General features: G+C 36.8%; 1 protein-coding gene across 1 annotated transcript; it reads left to right on the top strand.

Annotated features, from left to right (window-relative positions):
• The first annotated feature begins 1,150 nt into the window (after window positions 1–1,150).
• Window positions 1,151–20,657, top strand: paip1 (poly(A) binding protein interacting protein 1). The gene is made up of 11 exons (XM_079607073.1): window positions 1,151–1,586; window positions 6,313–6,443; window positions 6,518–6,715; window positions 8,700–8,812; window positions 10,310–10,421; window positions 14,053–14,178; window positions 14,450–14,556; window positions 15,291–15,408; window positions 15,656–15,710; window positions 16,853–16,931; window positions 19,785–20,657. Exons 1-11 carry the CDS (start codon window positions 1,451–1,453, stop codon window positions 19,873–19,875), a joined length of 1,266 nt encoding a protein of 421 aa, XP_079463199.1. The 5' UTR covers window positions 1,151–1,450; the 3' UTR covers window positions 19,876–20,657.
• Window positions 20,658–21,368: the final 711 nt, after the last annotated feature.

Genomic DNA, 21,368 nt, shown 5'->3' with positions numbered 1-21,368 from the left:
TTGAAAATGAATTGGGTTGTGTTCCAATTAAAAGTATAACAGTGAAAACTAACGCCATGCTTCGTAATGATATCTCTCAAGGGTGGCATGTACAGGGTGAAAAGCAATGGTCCTAGTGCTGAGCCTTGAGGTATTCCATACTGAACTTCGGTGATCGGTGTGATATCTCTTCATTTACTACCATGAACGAGTACAAATGACAAAACAAAAATAACGGTCAGATAAGTACGATTTGAACCATGCCGTCAAATATTTGTGTTTTACTCTCAACTGTAAATTGATAGTCAATTAATTGTAGTAAAAAATATTGGTTATAATTGAAAAAGTAATTGTTAAAAATAATGATTAAAATAAAAAAATATTTTAATGACCAACAACAATGTGATATTTAGATGCATCCAATGTTTTGTGGGCAACTTTAATAAAAATTGTCACACCCAAGAGATTACATTATTTGGACCCTTTCTGAAGCATGATGGGAATAACTTGTTCCATTTGATACATCTTTGACACACATTATAGTGCTAAATCAATTTGGCATGCATATCTGATGATTTCTCCAGCAATCTCATTTTTAAATTTTATATATCAGTAAACAAACAAAAAAAGTGCATAACTAAAAACTATTAAAAAATGCAATAACTAAAATGAATCTGAAAAAAATGAAACATTAAAATGTACATTTTTATTTTTTATAAATGTTGCCTTGTAAGCTAACAGAAATAACCTTAATTATTAAAACCAACACTGAAATAAAAATAAAGCTAAATGGAACTTTAAAAAAAAACGAATTAATAAATATTTTAATAGTATATAAATAATACTAAAATAACTGCTACAAAATATTTGGTGCCAAACTAGCTGAGTGGAAGTCTAGGTTACTCATTGTGTTTAATGTAAAGTTTTATAATCTTTTGTTTTAAATTGTATGTATGTCCACTGTAACACACTGTAAAAATTATAAACCTCATTTAAAATGAAGGTTAAGCAACTTTTTTTTCACTGTTCATTTGTTGTTAAAGAAAAATGCTTACCTATTTTGTACGCTTTTTATGGAAAATACATAATAAATAAATACATAATAATTGTGGTATTTTCGTCATAAAGTGTAGTAATCATGCTTAAAGCATAAAATGCTCTACATCCATTTGAAAAGTCATGATTTACTGCAACATCTTCACTAGGATGATTTTTTTCAATTTCCAATAGATGGCAGTGCTCCTCTGATGAGCAGGTATTTCTGGAGAATGACTGAGGAAGTGATTAGTTCTTTATAGACTAGGCTAGGGCCAGATGCCAGAAACAGAAATAGTAAACATGAAAGTGAGAAGCAGACTGTAGATTGAAGCTGTCTGTGTCTGTAGTGTTCAGCGGCCTCCTGAGATCTGATCCGTGTGTCTATTCGTGTCTGACGCCAGACGGGACAGAGAAGATCAGCGAGAAGAAGATCATGTACAACAACAATAACAGCACGCCATCCTCCTCCTCATCATCCGAGGCTGGAGATGCCAGAAGTTCGGTCTTTAACCCGGGAGAGCCGCTCAGACAACCGCGAACGACTCCTCCGGTGTCGGACGGCAACTCAGGTAAAGTAAAGTTCACTGCTAGCTGACATGCTAGTCCGCTAATAACCACCTTTGTGAAGTAGCTAACTGTGCCAGAGGCTTTTGAGGGGAATATATACGCAAATGTCTTTGTCTTTTTTGTTTAGTCCTTTATTTGAGTCAGCCTCGGTTGAACAAAGCAGAACATGTGGCTAATTAGCCTGTGGAGGAGTGACTTGAGTCGACGGCAGTTAATGCTAGTCACTGTGTTTAGATGTGGATTATCATGATTTGACTTGTATCAGACTGCTATATGTATTTATATATGGGTGTAAATGTGTTTGTATGTATGCTTATAATATAGATGAATACTTGGGCAATGCAAAGCTTCTTTTTTATTACAATGCCAGATACCTGAATATGCTTGTCCATGTTTTTGTAAATGTGAGGTTACTAATGTTTTGACAATGTAAAGCTGCTTTTTACAATTTCAGTAGAGTTGCTTATAGATATACACTGGGGAGAACAAGTATTTGATACACTGCCGATTTTGCAGGTTTTCTTACTTACAAAGCATGTAGAGGTCTGTAAAAAATGTTTATCATAGGTACACTTTAACTGTGATAGACAGAATCTAAAACAAAAATCCTGAAAATCACATTATATGATTTTTAAATAATTAATTTGCATTTTATTGCATGACATAAGTATTTGATCACCTACCAACCAGTAAGAATTCCGGCTCTCACAGACCTGTTAGTTTTTCTTTAAGAAGCCCTCCTGTTCTCCACTCATTACCTGTATTATCTGCACCTGTTTGAACTCGTTACCTGTATAAAAGACACCCGTCCACACACTCAATCAAACAAACAGACTCCAACCTCTCCACAATGGCCAAGACCAGAGAGCTGTGTAAGGACATCAGGGATAAAATTGTAGACCTGCACAAGGCTGGGATGGGCTACAGGACAATAGACAAGCAGGTCCCCCTGCTCAAGCCAGCGCATGTCCAGGCCCGTCTGAAGTTTGCCAATGACCATGGGTGATCCAGAGGAGGAATGGGAGAAGGTCATGTGGTCTAATGAGACAAAAATAGAGCATTTTGGTCTAAACTCCACTCGCCGTGTTTGGAGGAAGAAGAAGGATGAGTACAACCCCAAGAACACCGTGAAGCATGGAGGTGGAAACATCATTCTTTGGGGATGCTTTTCTGCAAAGGGGACAGGACGACTGCACCGTATTGAGGGGAGGATGGATGGGGCCATGTATCGCGAGATTTTGGCCAACGACCTCCTTCCCTCAGTAAGAGCGTTGAAGATGGGTCGTGGCTGGGTCTTCCAGCAGGACAACGACCCGAAACACACAGCCAGGGCAACTAAGGAGTGGCTCCGGAAGAAGCATCTCAAGGTCCTGGAGTGGCCTAGCCAGTCTCCAGACCTGAACCCTATAGAAAATCTTTGGAGGAGCTGAAAGTCCGTATTGCCCGGCGACAGCTCTGAAACCTGAAGGATCTGGAAAAGGTCTGTATGGAGGAGTGGGACGAAATCCCTGCTGTGTGCAAACCTGGTCAAGAACTACAGGAAACGTATGATCTCTGTAATTGCAAAAAAAGGTTTCTGTACCAAATATTAAGTTCTGCTTTTCTGATGTATCAAATACTTATGTCATGCAATAAAATGCTAATTAATTACTTAAAAATCATGCAATGTGATTTTCGGGATTTTTGTCACCCACAGTTGAAGAGTACCCTATGATAAAAATTACAGACTTCTACATGCCTTGGAAAACCTGCAAAATCGGCAGTGTATCAAATACTTGTTCTCCCCACTGTATAGACAGACGGGCAATCCAATAGATAGATTCATATATGGATGGATATAGATAGATGAAGGATGCATAGTTCGATAAATTCAATGGATAGAAGTTGATGGATAAATGAATGAATAGATGCATATATATAGATGGTAGATAGAAATAGATAGCTGCATAGATATAGATGGTAGATATAGACAGATGGATGCATGGATAGACAGATGGATGGATAGATATATGGATAGATAGATGATGGATGGATGCATAGATAGATAGACAGATGAATGCATGGATAGATAGACAGATGGACAGACAGATAGTTAGGACTTCGAAATAAAGCTGGTTAAACGGTCACCAGAGGCCTGTTGCACAAAACTAGGATAAGGGATTAAGCCAGGATATCTTGGTGATCCTGGCTCAATTGATCCGTAATCCGGTTGCACTAAAGCTGGATAGGGGGCAGGAGGATATGTTATGGTATAAATTACCATGGAGATTTATTCTGTGGAGCTAGCCTGCTCCAGACCAGGCTAAATTCCAGGATCTATTTAATCTCATCCCTAATGTCAGTCAGCAGTCCCCACAAATGGAAACCAATAGTTATTTCACTGCTCACTATACATTGTTATCACATATAACTAGACCCACTGTCATTATTTAAACGTTTGTGATCATTAATTTCAATCATTTTGGATAAATAATGATTTTTAGATGATGTTACTATCATTAGATAATTTACAGTTTCCCATAGACTATAAGGCTATATATAAAATGATAGAATATTAGGGCCACAGAGAAAAAAAAAAGACAAGTCATAATATTGTAACCAGTTGTTTTAAAGGAGGACAGTTGTTAAAATGACAGATGTGGGGCATTTCGTGAAATTGTACTTCAGTATGGTTTCATAAACAAAGACATGCTGATGTGGCAGAATATTAAGTATCACATTGTCATAAGTATCAAAACTGTAAAAAGAATATGTAGCTTTTCTGCAGAAAGAACCAGCCTCATAAATGTATGACTTTATCCTTTTTCTTCAGTGTGGCCCTAGTACTCTGTCATATAAACAAATACACATTCCATATGAATATAAAAACACAATGTGTAACATTATGTTCCTTTATTGAATAAGGACAAAACAAAGCAGGTAAACCATCAGCTCCTTTCGAAACTGAAGTCACAGTCTACAAGATGGAAAGCACAGAATCAAAGCATATTATACAAAATGATACATACACATTCAAAGGTCTGTATATAACACACCCTGCATGTCTGCACACTAAATTAATGCAGGACAAATCCATACACATCAACTGAACAGACAAATGAATGGATGCAGAAGCCTCCCTGCAGCCTTGTATTACACACAGTATACCGCACAAACATCGTAAGAGGCCAAATTCGTAAAAAAACGAACCCCAAAAAAACCAAATTCCTCTGCCACCGCAGGACATATTTAACCAAAATTGAAAGCACACATACTAACTAAAATAATTCAACACATATTGGTCCCTCAGCAGCCAACCACTGTCGTCATCAGGGAAGATTGCCGGATTGTCCCAGTCCATGGCTGGTGGCACTCTGGGGGCCCTCTCCTTCCTTATAGTTTAGACAAAAAATATAAACTTTAAGTAAATGTGTGCTTAAAACAAGCAAAAAAAATAAAAAAATCTGTCAATATAATAAGAAAAATTCTCTTGAAATAAGTTTACTTTTTCCATAAACACTTAATTTTAGAAAACTTCTCTTGTTTCACTGGCAGATTTTTTTGCTTATTTTCCTAGGTAATTTTGCTCAAGAAAATATTGAAGATTTTTTTTAGATATTTTTTTTTTACTGAAAACAAGACAAAAATACTAAGTAAGAAATACATTTTTGCAGTGCAGTGAGCAACCGACCTTGGGTCCTTTGAAAGGCGCTATATAAGTAAAAGTGATTATTATTATAGCTCATCTATTTATTAAATTAAATTTTATTTATATAGCACTTTTCACAATTGTTTCATTCTGTCGAAGCAGCTTTACATTAATAAAAGCAGGAGAAACACACAAAAAAAAACGGTGGACAACATAAGAAGCAGAGTACAACGGCTAAGATTAAACCGTACTGAGCGTAGTAACGTTAAATAATAATGTAAGGCTTTAATAATAATTTATCATAGCTTTATACAGTGTGATGGAGTTACTTTACACAATTTCACTCATATCTGCAGTGCATTTCAATTAAAAATTTAACCGTTTCATAATTACAGTACAAATGCGTTTTTGGAGATGTGAATTAAATATTTGAATTGTAATTGTGATGTTTCAGCGGAGCGGTGAGTGTGTAATTGTGCACTACTTACGCATTCAGGCGGTCTGCAATACTTTGCCACGCTTTTTCTCTTTGCTTTATCACTGTGGCGGTGTTGCCTTTCTTCTTAATTATATCTTTTACCTCCTCGTATGCCTCCATGAGGATTTGCGCTTCCGACGGGGAAAAGTACGCGGCTCTAGTTGCCATGGTAAATCAGTTAATCTGTGATCTGTGGCGGGGTCTATTTGAGTGAGCCGTGAGCGCGCACCTATCCAGGATTGGTTTACCTGGCTTAATGAATCCGTGTCTGCTCATCCTGGCTTGGTCTTTGTGCAACCAATTAAGCCTGGATGCACATGTTTTGGCTTCATTGAGCTCAGCTGAGTCATTTATCCCGGATGTCTTAATTCTACTTTTGTGCAACAGGCCCCAGCAGTTAGTGGGCGAGATGGTTAATCTGGCCAAATCTGTCATGTGACCTGAGTGGAGAAGTCGTCTTTATGGAGTTGCTTTTGCATCTACACTACAAGTCTTTATTATTATTATTGTTTCCCAAATTTTAGAATAGTCATCAAAACAATGAAATAACAGAGATGGGAATTATGTTGTGACTAAAAATGTTCAATGGATAAATGAAGGTCTTCATTGCTTCATCTTCCAGACTGCAGAGTACCCCCTGTACTTGCTAATTCAGGACACAATAGCAGCAGTGCTGCAGATGCACTGGTGAAAAACTCCAAACTGTCTGCTGCCGCACCGGAGTTTGTCCCAGGATGTTATGCGTCATTCCAGGTGAGTCTATGTGGCTCTTTTTTTTTTACATTTCTTCTTTACCCCGATGTTAGTCTAATATTCTCTCTCTATAGGATGATGTGTATTCGGATGAGGCTGAAGGATGCTACGCTGAGTCCTCACTGGCTGAATTAGTTCAGGATTTTGTAAGCCATCTGAACTCGTCTCCGGGGTCCTTTGAGTCAGAAATTGAGTATATCACAGACACGCTGAACAGCTGGGTCACTACAGAGGAGATCCTGCAGGAGCTCGTGGAGCTCATCTACGTACAGGTGTGCTTGTGATGAGTTTCTCCGAATGGATCTGTGTGGTATCATGTCCAAGTGCACATCCTAAAGGAAAAGTTCGCCTACATTTTTTTTGGTATTATTTACTCGCCCTCATGTTGTTCCATAATTGACCCTTCGCTAAGCCCCGCCCTCCTTAGTTACTGTTGCTACGCCTTGCAAGCTTTCGCGCCTGGCACGTCTATTACAGTGTGTATGCAACGGTGTCAGACATTTCAAAGGAGATAATTAGTAATTTTTGGCGAACAGGTGAAATATCTGAGAGAGCGAGACAAAAAGGACTGCAGTATGCATTCGAGGGATATATCCACGACATAATATGCAACCGATTAGAGAATAATTTCATCAAAATTGAAGCTAAAGCCTATAGGCTGAGTCCCAGCACAAGCAGCAGCCGCCTCATACGCTCAAGCTGACCATTCAAATGGGAAACACACAAATTGAGGAACAGCTATGTTCATGCACAGCAGGGTAAGTGAAATGTGAATATAAATTATAATCCAATAATTATAAATCAAACCGTTTATCCATAAATCTTGTGGAATAACACTAATACCGGGAGAGTCGCGATCGGATTGGGGTTACGTAACCTTAAAGTTACTCAGGGGTAGTAAGCCGTCGATTAACAAAATGCTGAAATATATTTTAAAGTATGTTAGCCTCCGTCTTGCCTTTTAATCGTCTTATTTTACGTTTAAATATATGCTTTATGAACAAAGAACCGTCATTATTTCCAAGCAATAATAGGTAACGTTTTTTTGTTAATCCTGTGGACATTTAGTTGTGAATGGGGCGCCCCACACTGCTTGATCCATGCCCGGCATTTCTCCCCTCGGCTTTTAGGTTTCGGGAAGGAAAAAAACTCCACCCCACCGTCCAAAGTTTTAGGATACCGGGTATCAGATTTGCACAATCCATACGCACAACGCTTCGGCATGTTTCCCTCGCTCGAAAGCTTGCCAGACCTCCCGCGCCTAGTTACGATTGCTAAACCACGATTGGCCAGTGGCGTTTTTTGGGCGTGGCTTAGCGAAGGGTCAATTATGACAGAATTTTCATTGTTGAGTGATCTATCAAAACTTTTTGACTTCGGTACCATACTAAATTATATTTTCAAAATGCATTTTCAATTATATCTTTTGTAAAAAATAAAATAAAATGCATGACGGTACAAAAGTTTGTTGAAAGAAATTAAGACTTTTATTCAGTAAGGATGTATTTGTGATCGGCCCAACTTCCGGTTTCCGGCCAGCCGGTGAAGGACGCGCGTGTTATCGTCTTTTTAGCGTTGTAAAGTAATTTGGTTAAATAAGACACATTCACACATGCAATTATCTCGTTTTAATCTGACTCCATGAATTAAAAAGGTTCAATGTGAAATAAGGTTATGTTTACACTTAAAATAGGTACAACATGAATGTAATGAAATGATAATTTAAACCATTAATTGTGCCCAGCATAAATGTAAAATGTTACCTGAGAGAGAGAAAGAGAGAGAGAGAGAGAGTTAAAGGCAGAGTGTCCCTAAGAAGGGACCCAGCGCATCCAAAGGAAAGAGACAGAACAACCGTTACAATCCTCTTTTGTCATTTTCCCCCGACCATGTCACTAACACCCAGGTGTGAGATATTCAAAACTGACCAATCAGATGATCACAACTTCCCTATTGTCCAAAACCTCTGGCCTACAGGCCTAAATCACTATCAGCACTGCTGTGCTGAAAATGTCTGAGTGAAAAGCAAATGTCTTTGTTCCTTTGAAATAATCTTGGATTATTTTAGAACTTTACTCTAAATTGTGTCTTTTTAGTTGTGCATGCTCATTGTGTGTTCTGTTGAGAAAGCATGCATGTAACCTGAGACGGCCTCTGTAACACCCTGGGTATTTTTATATTATGGATAATCAGTTATTCAATTTTGTATTTGGTAAATCTCATATCATGCATCAGTGCTGTATTTGCTTTCCACAGTCCACGTCTCTCCCTAACTTCGCCTACACTGGTGCGCGGCTCTGTAACCATCTGTCCCTTCACATCCGCCTCACTCCACCTGACGGTAACTTCCGACAGCTGCTGCTGAAGAGGTAAACCGATAAAAAAAGCCTCCTTAAAAAGCAGTTAAAGGATAATTCCGGTATTTAACACCTTGAGTCTATATTGTAGTTTGTTTTGGATGAACAAGAGTGGTGGACAACATTTTTTTGACAATGGTTCCTCTCTCTCTCGAGTTTTTGACTATAAAAGAATTGGCCATGGACCCATTTAACATTGGAGTCAATGGGCATGTCCGAAAATGTCATTAAAACAGCCAATAATGTTCGTTTACAAAACTGTGCAACTCACCGAGTGATTAGTGATGTTAGTTGATGTTCCAGAAACAAAAAGTGTTGCGAAATACAGTTTCTGTTGTGTTTTATTCGTCATTTTGTAAAATCCCATTGTTGAAAAAATAGTTCCACTATAGCAAAATAAACGGATTGGAATCATATATTGCGACGATATATTGTTTATAATCATCAACGAACATCACTAACCACTCGGTGAGTTTAACAGTTTTGTAAACGAACATTATTGGCTGTTTTAATGACATTTTCGGACATGCCCATTGACTCCAATGTTAAATGGGTCCATGGCCAATTCTTTTATAGTCAAAAACTCGAGAGAGAGAGAGAGAGGAACCATTGTCAAAAAAATGTTGTCCACCACTCTTGTTCATCCAAAACAAACTACAATATAGACTCAAGGTGTTAAATACCGGAATTATCCTTTAAAAAAGAAAACTTTATGCATTTTGCAAAAGACATTGTTTTGGTTGTGCTTCGTCTCTGACTGTGCAGATAAATGTGATTATCATACTGCTCATAAAACATTCAGAGATATAACCAGTTTAGATGGAAAGGATCTCAAGCTGACCAGCTGAAGACGTTACTGTATCTTTACCCGTTAATAGACACGCTACTTCCTTGAGAATAAATTCCAGCACAGCGCTACAACAAACATAATGAAATAAGCCTTCACAATAGATATGCTTTACAATGAAGTCTGTTAGAGATCTACATGTGGCAATTTATCTGTTCAGTGAAACACCTTACTCACCTGTTGAGTTATAAAAATGCCATCATCTCTGCGTCGCTTTTACAACGTTTCAAATTCGTCAGTTCTCCCATTTCCAAAAAACCAAGCCTTTGTTGATTCTTGTTTTATTACAAGCGCTGTCGCGTTCTCCTTTTGCCAGCAGACTCTCCTCTGTTCGGCGTTTGTTTAAAACAGATGCACATAATAATTTGTAATACAAAACCATGTTTTGGAAGAAGCATTGATCATTTATTGACTCTTTAAATTGTTAATTTTGAACAAAAAAAGTTATGTAGTGTACCTTTTTAAATAACCTATCAGTTATTATCTCACAGCTGACGCCTAAGTCAGAGTTTTCTGGGTGTGTTTCACAAAAGTTGCTTGACTTTTTGTTCTTATAGTCACTTATTTCTTCCCTTTTCCATCTTAGCCTTTACTTTTAGTTTGGTTTTCTCTCATTTTTGTAAGTTTCATTTATCCTCAAACTCCATTCTGTGTTTGTGTAGGTGTCGAACTGAGTATGAGCGGAGGGAGGAGGCCGTGAGAGGAGATCGAGAGACCCAGAAAAAGTTTCACTCATATGTGCTGTTTCTGGGGGAGCTTTACCTTAACCTGGAGGTCAGTTACACCACCAATGCTTTTCTTTTCTTACCACAAAATATGGCAAATATGGTTATTACACAACTCTCTGGAAATACAGTCTAATAATAACCAATGGGCCCTTTTCACAGACTGTGATGATCCACAGTTATCAACATCGCAAATCAAGTTTTTCATTTGTACATTGAAAAATAAATAAATGCTGGCTTTATTCTGCCCAAGATTTTGTCAAATATGGACAAACCCAACCATTGGTTTAAAAAAAGAAGAAGAAGAAATTTAAACCAATGGTTGGGTATGTACATATTTGACCCAACCATGGATTAAAACTGAACTAAGCATTTTTTTTACAGTGAGTAAATGGCAAAAAAAAAAAAAATTACACTGTGTTTCTAATACAATGGCTTAGGGAATGACGGCAAATTTAAAATATTTCTCTCTTCTGACCAACATAATCAATCTTACTATAGTTTTCCCCTCTTTTGAAAAGTCATAGAAACTATATCTCAGATTTATTCTCTTGCTTTTGGAGCAAATGGAAACACAATTATATTTTTGCAAATGTCTCCTGTTCACCGTTATAGAAGTTTACCCAACTATGAAGACTTTCGCTTCCGAGAACCCCGGAAATGTAAAGAGTCCATAGAAATCGATAATAATTTACTATATAGTTCACCAGATATCATATAGGTCATGCAAGATTCACTCATGCATTTCTGTTTAAAGACGAAGACCCAACTTTATGTATGTTCTGCAAGACCCCTTCTTTCCATTAAACATATTTTATTGGACTGTCCCCCTTTTAAAGGAGAACTCCGGTCAATTTTAACATTGAGCTCAATTTTTTGTAAATTTGGAGTGCTGTCAATACAGAGAACAACGACAAAAATCGGTGTTGCCTACACCGTGTTATCCTCTTTTTAAAATTTACACCCTATTGACTTGAATGGGGCAAGTTTTAAACTTAACCAGTTCTTAGTCTTATCATCCTTGATGTGTCATTACAAGTGCCCAGCCATGTTGAGTGATTCCTTCAGAGTGAACACGAGTGAATCTGACTGCAGGAGATGTGAAAGATATGAATAAAAATGATGTTATATCAGCCAGCGCAAATACCTGTATTTAGTTCCTGTTTTCGGTGGAAGTCCAAAGTAGTCGATTGTCGAGTTCACGTGCATAGGTTTAGTTACTATGATCACGCGCGTGAACTCGACAATCGACTACTTTGGACTTCCACCGAAAACAGGAACTAAATACAGGTATGTGCGCTGGCTGATATAACATCATTTTTATTCATATCTTTCACATCTACTGCAGTCAGATTCACCGTGTTCACTCTGAAGGAATCACTCAACATGGCTGGGCACTTGTAATGACACATCAAAGATGTTAAGAGGATAAAAGCAGGTTTAAAACTTGCCCCATTCAAGTCAATAGGGTGCCAATTTTAAATAGAGGATAACACGGTGTAGGCAACACCGATTTTTGTCGTTGTTCTCTGTATTGACAGCACTCCAAATTTACTAAAAATTGAGCTCAATCTTAAAATTGACCGGAGTTCTCCTTTAATGCAAGTAGACAATTTCTATGTAGTAAGCTCATTTTAAGGACTGTAGTGTTGTCAAAAATATATCGATATGTATCTATCTCTTATTCAGTTGTCTCATTTACTCTGGTTAAATAGTGTTGGTGAGACTGGGTCTGAATTTCGGTGCGGGATTTCACATAATTCAACTCATTCCCTCAGATTTCGCGCTCACATCCGAAGCGCACACGCATAATAAAGCCGTCCTCTGACATACAAGTGCCAAAATTAGCTATTTTTCGCAGTTTATTTATGCTCAAATACACTTAATGCCACAATGCCCATCTTGGTGAGTATTAACGTAAACGCAGTCGTAAACCGTTTAGGAAGAATGTGTAACAGTATTTTGGATCCGTTCATGCGTCGGGCGTTAAAGGGACGACAGCCTAATAAACGTGCTGCTCTCTATGTTGTTAATATTAATCAAACTACCAAAGACAAAGAAACTTATTCCATTAAACATATTTTATTGGACTGTCCCCCTTTTAATGCAAGTAGACAATTTCTATGTAGTAAGCTCACTTTAAGGACTTCAGGACAGTAGTGTTGTCAAAAATATATCGATGTATCGATACTGAAATATCTCTGTCAGTTGTCTCATTCACTACGGTTAAATAGTGTTGGTGAGACTGGGTCTGAATTTCGGCGCGGGATTTCGTATAATTCAACTCATTCCCGCAGATTTCGCGCTTGCATCCGAAGCGCGCACACATAATAAAGCCGTCCTCTGACATACAAGTGCCAAAATTAGCTATTTTTCGCAGCTTATTAATGCTCAAATACACTTAAAAATAATGTTACAATGCCCATCTTGGTGAGTATTAACGTAAACGCAGTCGTAAACAGTTTAGGAAGAATGTGTAACAGTATTTTGGATCCGTTCATGCGTCGGGCCTTAAAGGGACGGCAGCCTAATAAACGTGCTGCTCTCTATGTTGTTAATATTAATCAAACTACCAAAGACAAAGAAACTTACTGAGTAAATCAGTTACTGCTTCAGAAGAAATTAGTTTGCCTAGATTTTTGATTGCCTTTTCTTTTTTCTAAAAAGAAATATTTAAATATCTATTAAATGCATCGTTTTTTTCCCCGTGGTATGGAAAATGGTATAAAATATCGATACTTTTCAAAGTATCTTATCGAAATAGTAATATATCCCTGAAAAAGTTTTACATTTATCATGTATAATCTTACCTGCTGTATTTTTCCTTTGTTTGGTTTTAATTTTTAATGTATTTATGCAACTTGTATTTTTTTAAATTCAGTTTTTACCATGAAGATCAGATGCTGACATGGCATTAAAATCTATACTTCTACTATATTTAACTATATTATGATGGGTCAGAATTATATATCTCCGTTTTTTTATTTTGTATATCTGTCTAATAAACTCTCCTCGTTTATAAGTCGCTTTGGAAAAAAGCATCTGCAAAATTATTAAATGTAGATAACGGACAGTTTATTTATTTATTTACTTATATTACTTTTAAATATTACTATTTAGTTTTAATTTATTTAATTTCGTTTTATAAGTTTTGTTTGTTTTTATTTCCAGTTATTTCTTTTTTGTGCTTCAGTTAAACTTATTTACACATTTTCAGTTAGTTACATTTTTTCATATATATATTTTGTTTTTGTTTTTTTCAGTTAATTTTTAAAAATAGTTTGTTTAGTTCATTTAACTAACCCTGGAACAATCATCCGCTCATCCGTACTAAATAAACCCCAGGGCAAAGCTTGACCTGCTACGTCTGTGCAAATTATGTAATCTAAAGCCTAAACCAATTAAAACCGAAACCCTTTGTCTATTCCTTTGCATAACCTAGCATATAAAACCTGCCATATATATATATATATATATATATATATATATATATATATATATATATATATATATATATATATATATATCTCTGATTGAATTCAAATGTTACATTTTGTAGTGTCTACATTATAGTAAAAAAAAAAAAAATGCTCTCATATTTGTAGCTGGTTATTTTAAATATAGCGGTGCAAAATATGAACTCCTACAATTTTAAATTTCAATTCTTTAATGTCTTTCAGGTGAAAAGTGGGAAAGGCACACCAGGACGAGCTAATATCTTACTGGGAGCGCTAAAGGATCTTTTGAACGCATTATTCTCTCACCCAGATGACCCGAATCTAATTTGTGCTGTCAAATTACTCAAGGTGTGAAATATTCCTGTTCTTATACAGTGTCACTGCAGTAAATGTAAGGCTCAGTAGAGCAAATAAATACTCTGCAGGAGTTTGTGATCTCAGGGCTCAATTTAAGATAATTACTGACAGTAATCCTGATGTAAACTAAGACCTTGAAATTGCAACACAACTTAAACGCTGAAATGGAATAATACCTTTAATTTAATCAATCCTCAGATAATAATGCTCTACTAAGCTATTGGCGCTGACTTGCATTGTTTTACTGTACTGATCTGACAAGCTGAGCGGCTCCATCCTGGATGACACATGGAAGGAGAAAGGGCAGTCAGACATGAGTGAGATCATCAAGAAGATTGAAGAAATTTTGTTGGACGCCAAATGCAGCCGGTGAGTGAGTCGGGCAACAGAAGATTGTTTAGTATATAGAGTAGTAGCCAAAAGTGATGTCCAGCTTAGGAAAATTGACATCTTCACTCCTTATTTAAATCTTTTAAATGATTTTGTAACCATATTGCATTGTTGGGTTTGGAGTCAATTGTTTTATTTGTGATAACGCAATGAAATAAACCAAATTGTAACAGCATAATTTTTGGCCAGGCTGTCATACAAAGAAATTATGAACACTTGTAAAACCAAAAAGAACCAATGAAATATTGTAGAACCAATGAAATATTAATAACTAATTAATTTTGTAGTCAGTGTATGCTTTTTCCTCTGAGCTTTTTGTTTTTTACATGGTAAAATAAAAACCTGTTGCTGTCATTTTCCTTTTTTGCCAAATCATTTTGTCAGGTTGGTTATTTAGTGTTTTGTTCTTTAAAATATGTTCCTGATATTTTGATGGTGTAATCGAACCAGTGGGGTCAATGATCATCACTTTTGGTCACTACTGAATGTATGTAGTGTTGAGGTTTATGAACAGCCCATTGGTGACCCCTGACTGTGCACTTGCACAAGAGCACAACTTGTCAATTGTTGTTGTTGCTCATGTTGACAATAGAAACTCAACTTCTAGTTGCTTTGTTGCTGCATATGACTGTCAGTGTGAATAACCTTTATATTGATGAGAGCAATTCAGTTGCATTATTGAGATGTCTATTGTATAATCTGTGCTTTTGTAGAGATGTCAGACAGATGCTATTGAAACTGGTGGAGTTACAGTCCAGTAACTGGGGGCGAGTTCTCTCAGCCGCTGTGTGCAGTGATGCTACACCTGACAATGACCCCAACTACTTTATGGTGTGTATATGCACAATAAATTAAATTCATTCAGATGCACATAATGAGGTTTCAGAGTAAAATGTGTCATCTGTGACAGACTCTTATGCTCCCAAAGGCTGCATTTGTTTCATAAAAAATGCAGTGAAAACTAGAATATTGTGAAATATAATCAAGTTATTTTAAATTGTAATAATATTTTAAAATGTAATTTATTTTCAGCAGCCATGATCAGTGTAATGTCAGTATCTCTGTTTATATTCCTCAGAATGAACCAACCTTCTACACAGCTGATGGGACGCCTTTCACAGCAGCGGATCCTGGTGAGTGTTGTCTGCTGGTATGACCCGTGTACAGACTGCATCAAGTGGCTGAATGGCTCACAAAACCATGTTCCAGTCCAAAAAAATAATGAATACATAATTTTTTTACAGTTTTATATATATTAAGTATAACACATTTTCATTACCATAATTTTTTTGTGAGTTTTTTTAGTTTTTTAGATTAATAATAATTACTGTTTGTTGTTGTTGTTTTTTACTTCATTAGACTAAAGATTTTTTATTTAATTTTTTTAAATGTTTAAAATTTTCTTTTTGATATTTTAGAATATAATTTTATTCCTGGGATGGCAAAAGATAAATGATCAATTTAAGGCATCCTAAATACTTGAGCTTTTTTATTTGCATTAGGGACCTGTGTGAAGTTGGCCTCCCACCCAACGCAAAACGTCGTCAAAATAGGCTCAATCGTTTGTGCTTCGTTTGTGCTGTTTTTTTGCTGTAAAAAGTTTCGTTTGTGCTGTTTTGGTTTTTTAGATATTAAAATAATATTTTTAGGTCATTCTGAGGTCACTCAGCCCCCCCCACATGGTCCAAATTCACCCAAAATAGTCTCGTTCGTTTGTGCCGGTAAAATTTTTGTTTGTGCTGCGTCGGGTTTTAAAATATCAGACATTTAATTATAGACGATGACGTCACCAGCCTATTTTGACGACGCTTTGCGTTGGGTGGGGGCCAACTTCACGCAGGTGCATTAGGGTAATGAGAAATGTGTTTCGAGTGTTATGACAAATGCCAGAATGCTCTTACAGGTTTAATTTTCTCTAAAGTGATGTATAATTCCTTTTATATATATATATATATTTTTTTTTTATATTTGGTTTAAAATATGTTTTTGACAGGATTCTACTAATTTTTTCACATTAAATTCGATTCAAATTTATTTGTATAGCACTTTTCGCAATGCATAGTTTCAAAGCAGCTTTACAAAAAATACATGTTTCTATGTTACAATTAAGAGTAATCTGTTATCAGTGGTGACTCAAAATAGTGTCCATATAAATGTACAGTTCTAAGATAATACAAATCATACAGTTAGCTAACATCATGTATTCATTTAGGCAGAAACAACGAGCATGGTAAAGTGTTGTCTTTTTTTTTTCTTTTTCTTTTCTTCACCACAGAATACTCAGAAAAATATCAGGAGATACTAGACAGAGAAGACTACTTCCCTGATGCATATGAAGAGAATGGAAATGAATCGTGAGTAGACGTTTGTACATTTGTGTTCAGAATATCCAGTATAACGTCTGTTTACTGCACAACTTACTTAGTAATATAGTAAAGCTGAGAGGATAGTGAGGCCAGCAGCAGCAGTTAGTGTGGCCTAGTGTTGTTTTCATATCATTGACTTAAAAAAATATAGTTTTATTTATTTTTAGCTATTTTTATTATTTTTGTCAAGTTAAACTAAATGAAAACGATAAATTTTGCAACTAGCTGAAATCATAAATATTTAAAAATATATATTTAAGTTAAATTAAATTTTATTTCAAGTAACACGTTTAAAAAAAAATGGTTTTAGTTATAACTATAATAACCCCGGTGTGACCATCCCCTCTGCTCAAACTCCAGTAATTGTCCTCATCACAATGATGCTTGGTGGAGTCAAAGAGCTAATTTTAGTGAAGTCAGCAGTCCAGGGAGAGAGGGGGGCTTAGCAAGACCTGCCAGTCTTATTCAGCGTAGTCTTCAGCCCATTGGATGGGCCATGAACATGCACATGTGCCTTTAGGGTCTTTAACAAACACGCCAGTGGCGGCTGCTGGTCGTTCAAAGAGGTGTGAAGCTCATTTTCGGCCTACATCATAAAAATTGTCCATTTATTTATACCTAAATTCTACCCTATGTTCCTTTTCAAGAAAATGCTCTGTGACCCTGTCGTACACTTGCAAAATCCGCGATGGGACTGAGCTCGAATAGCTTCAGCGCCAGCGACTTTTTATATTACAAAATCGCCGTCAATCAAAAGGAGATGCAGTCTTTCGACAGATCCTCCAATCATCACGCAGAAGCCCGGAGTCCAGGCCCGTAATCGCAGCATTTATCCAATGACCATCTAGTTTCGAAGCACTAAAAAAAAACAGTTCAAGCAGCCCCATTGAAGTCAATGGACGCTAGGCTCGACGTCTTCGAGATGAACGTGTTCTAACGCATTTTTAGTAAATAAAATGTTAACACAGTAGTACATATTTGACCATTCATTTTTTGACATTATAAGGGAAGCCGAGCTGCCATTGCAGCCTTAAAGAAATCGCGTCTCCCGCATCCCCCGCGTACTCTACGCCCATGCAGGAGACATTATGACAGAAAATAGTTGTTTTAAACCACACAGTTGCAGTAAGGCTCTTACAATGAAGGAATCCATGAACACACTAAAAATGTATAGTTCATTGTGCAGTCATTCAATCTTATATTGATGATTTAGACAACTGCACACTTATTTATAATTAACTGGTTAACCATTAACCGACTATTTATACTATCAGTTAAATGGTTTAAAAACTAATTTTTCAAGATTGAAAATGTTTGCTGTATGTTTTAAAAAATACGTAATACATATAAAATTGGGTTCCTAGGAGAGAGAAAAACTATATAATTTGCATACAAGTCATTTTATTATTACATTAATGTAAAATACCGGTAAATAAAGCTAAATGTTTACACACATTATATAGCTATAGGCTATTTTAGTTCCCCTCTAAAAGATGACGCCTTTACGTGATGCTTGAGTGACCAAGAATATTCCAATTTACAAATACGATTCCTCTGTCCTCATTTTTGTTCCTTGCATCGTTTCCTCGCATCCTCAGGAGGGTGGAGCTAAGACGCGAGGAAAGAACGTGAGAATGCACACATAAAAAAATAAGCACTCGAGATGTCACTGCAAGAAGGAGGGGATTTAGATTAAAGATTATGAGGGCATATGAATTAAAAATAAGTAATGTGCACCGATAAATAATTTATAAAAAATACTGCAATATTCTATACTGGGTAAATCCAGTCTGGATCGGAAAGCGGGATCTGCCGGCGATTTGATTTCGCCCTGCAGCTCAGGCTGGAAACCTGCACATTTATCTCTCCTGCTTCATTTCCAAATTTGCGGGAGCCAATCTTATCAGGTTTATCCACCTGGCGCCCTATTGGCGGGTTTAACACAAAATACTACAAAACACCAAAATACGTTTAACCTCTCGACGATGCTCATGGCTTCTTTAGTTTAGCAAAACAATCGCTCGAGTGGGTGTAAATACCACTCACTTTCATGTTTTTTTTTTTTTTTTTTGCACAACCTGCTAAAAATCACTTGATGCCAATGCTGCTTCTGCAAACCGCTGATCAATGCTACAAACCAACACGTTTGTTTTGTACAAACTGGAGTTTTCACGTCTGATTGGTTGAAGGACTATCCAATTGACCGTTCGCAAAGACCCGCCCCCCTTAGTTACTGTCGCTATGTCCGACAAGCTACGCCGCTCTCACGCCACACCATGTTCTCACGCAGTGAAAAATACATCGCGGAGCAGAGAGGAGACAGACAACACACTGACAGACAGGACAGACCAGGTTACTTTTGATATTAAACATATTATATTAAACAAAGTCTCACCTTTCAAATTTGGCCATTTTTTTAAAAGAAATTTAAACCATAAATATCGTTTTGTGGCTCTTTAATGTGTGTGTCAGATTGCTGTAGAGCATCAGTTAAAGCTGCTCGTGAACCGATCATATCTTCCTTCTAGTTCATTTATAGCATCAAATAAACATGAATGAACATCAGAAGGAATGTTGTTTTAACCGTGGAAAGGCGTCAGTACACTCCGCTTTTCAAGTTCAAATCCTCCCATATTAATCTACTAACTCTCCTGACTGCTTTGTCGGACAAAATGGCAGATGGCGAAGTATGATTGGTCAGATAACCTGTCAATCAAGCTCCCTGCCTAGGGTCAATTGCGTACAGTCATTTGAACTATGCCCGTTGATAGCAATATTCTGTAAAAAATAATGGTTGATGCCATACAAATATATAAGCTTTCACTGTTCGATCTGTTTCAGTTCCTGTGATGATGATGATGAAATGGATCCAGAGATCGAGGAGGCGTTTGAGAAGTTTTGCATGGAGTCGGACGCAAAAAGAAAGAAATGAGAGACTGTGAGGTTGTCATGTTAACACATTACCCGACCAGCTGGAATGTTTCCGAGTGGGCGGATCCAAGAACATTTCGGTTGATTTTCGTTTCATTTCTCAACGAGCACTTCTTGGCTACAATGTCGCTGGATTTATGGCTGGGATTACCGTTTAGTTGACATGCAGTATAATTTGCAAGTCCGTCAGGCCATCAACATGTCAGTAGCCATTGGTTTGGCATTTGGGTTGTGAGATTTATTTTATGCGTGTTCTGATTTATCAAACATCCCCCCCCACAAAAAAAAAGTTTGCAGTGAGATTTTAATATGAAGAGTAGCATCATCAAGTGTACGTGTGGTTTGTTTGCAGATTAACTGCTCCGTAAATGTAGGAGAAATGAGGCGGTTTGTGTTTTACTCAAGAGCACGGAAAGGAAGACAAAAAAAGTTTTAAGAAAACAAAACTACTGTTGTTCATTTCACAGATTCTCCTCGAATCTTTTCTTAGAGTTCTACTTTCGATTTATGCACATGTTTGAGGAAAAGAGGAACCCCAACTTTAAAGTCTGTTTGGTTTTTTTTGAATGCAGGGCTACATTTTCCACCTATGTTAATCGTGTCAAATCGGAGGAAAAGCTCAGTACAGGGTTAGGGCTTTACACAGATTCATCCGCCACTGTGATTTACAGAAGTTTTCTCATCACCAACATCTCATGGATCCCAGATAAAGGAATGTTTATTTTAATATAGCTGTAAATATTATTTGCTGCATTGTTTGCCTGCAATAAATCTTTATTAATACACTGCCTCTTTGTGTTTCTGTTGGGATTGAGCTGTTTTTTTTAGTCCTGTTTTTTTTTCTTTCTTTAGTTAATGGACTGTTAGATGAGATGCTGTCCAACTTGTTTTGCAATCTGCTAACTCTTCCCTAGTTGCAGACCAGTGAATGAAAGTATATTTTACGCTGATGTAATATACAATATAACATTAACTATGATGATTACCCTTTATTTGGCTTTTGTAAAACTGCTGACGATTTACAAAGTTAGAAAACAAAATTATACTGATATTCAGTAAAAAAATAAAAGATGAAAAACGTTTATTTATATGCAGGGAATATTTCACACTAAAATAATGAAAAAGATAGCAAATCATATATCTAAATTAAATCTTGATCCATGTTCATAGCTCAGGTTAATCTTTGCACCAAGGGGGCGACAACGGAGCGCACAGATTTATGAGAAACTGTAGAAGAAGTGGTTCATCCAATCAGCGTCGTTCTCTTCATAAACCGCGAAAATGTACATGGCAACTAAGGACAGTCCGATTCATTTCTGCATCTCGGTTCTTTTGAACAGTCATGTCAAAGAAATGAATCACAAAACGATTCGGCGATTATTTGGTCCATGACATCCTGACGTTGCAATAAAGTCTAATCTAAGAACACATGGCTGATTATGTTTTTTAGAGCAAGTTTAATCAATAAAAGAGTTGTAATTTCGTGTCGCAGTT

The sequence above is a fragment of the Phoxinus phoxinus genome (assembly GCF_949152265.1).
Source record: "Phoxinus phoxinus genome assembly, chromosome: 3".
NCBI classification, from domain to species: Eukaryota; Metazoa; Chordata; class Actinopteri; order Cypriniformes; family Leuciscidae; genus Phoxinus; species Phoxinus phoxinus.
This window is presented reverse-complemented; position numbering and strand designations above follow the sequence as displayed.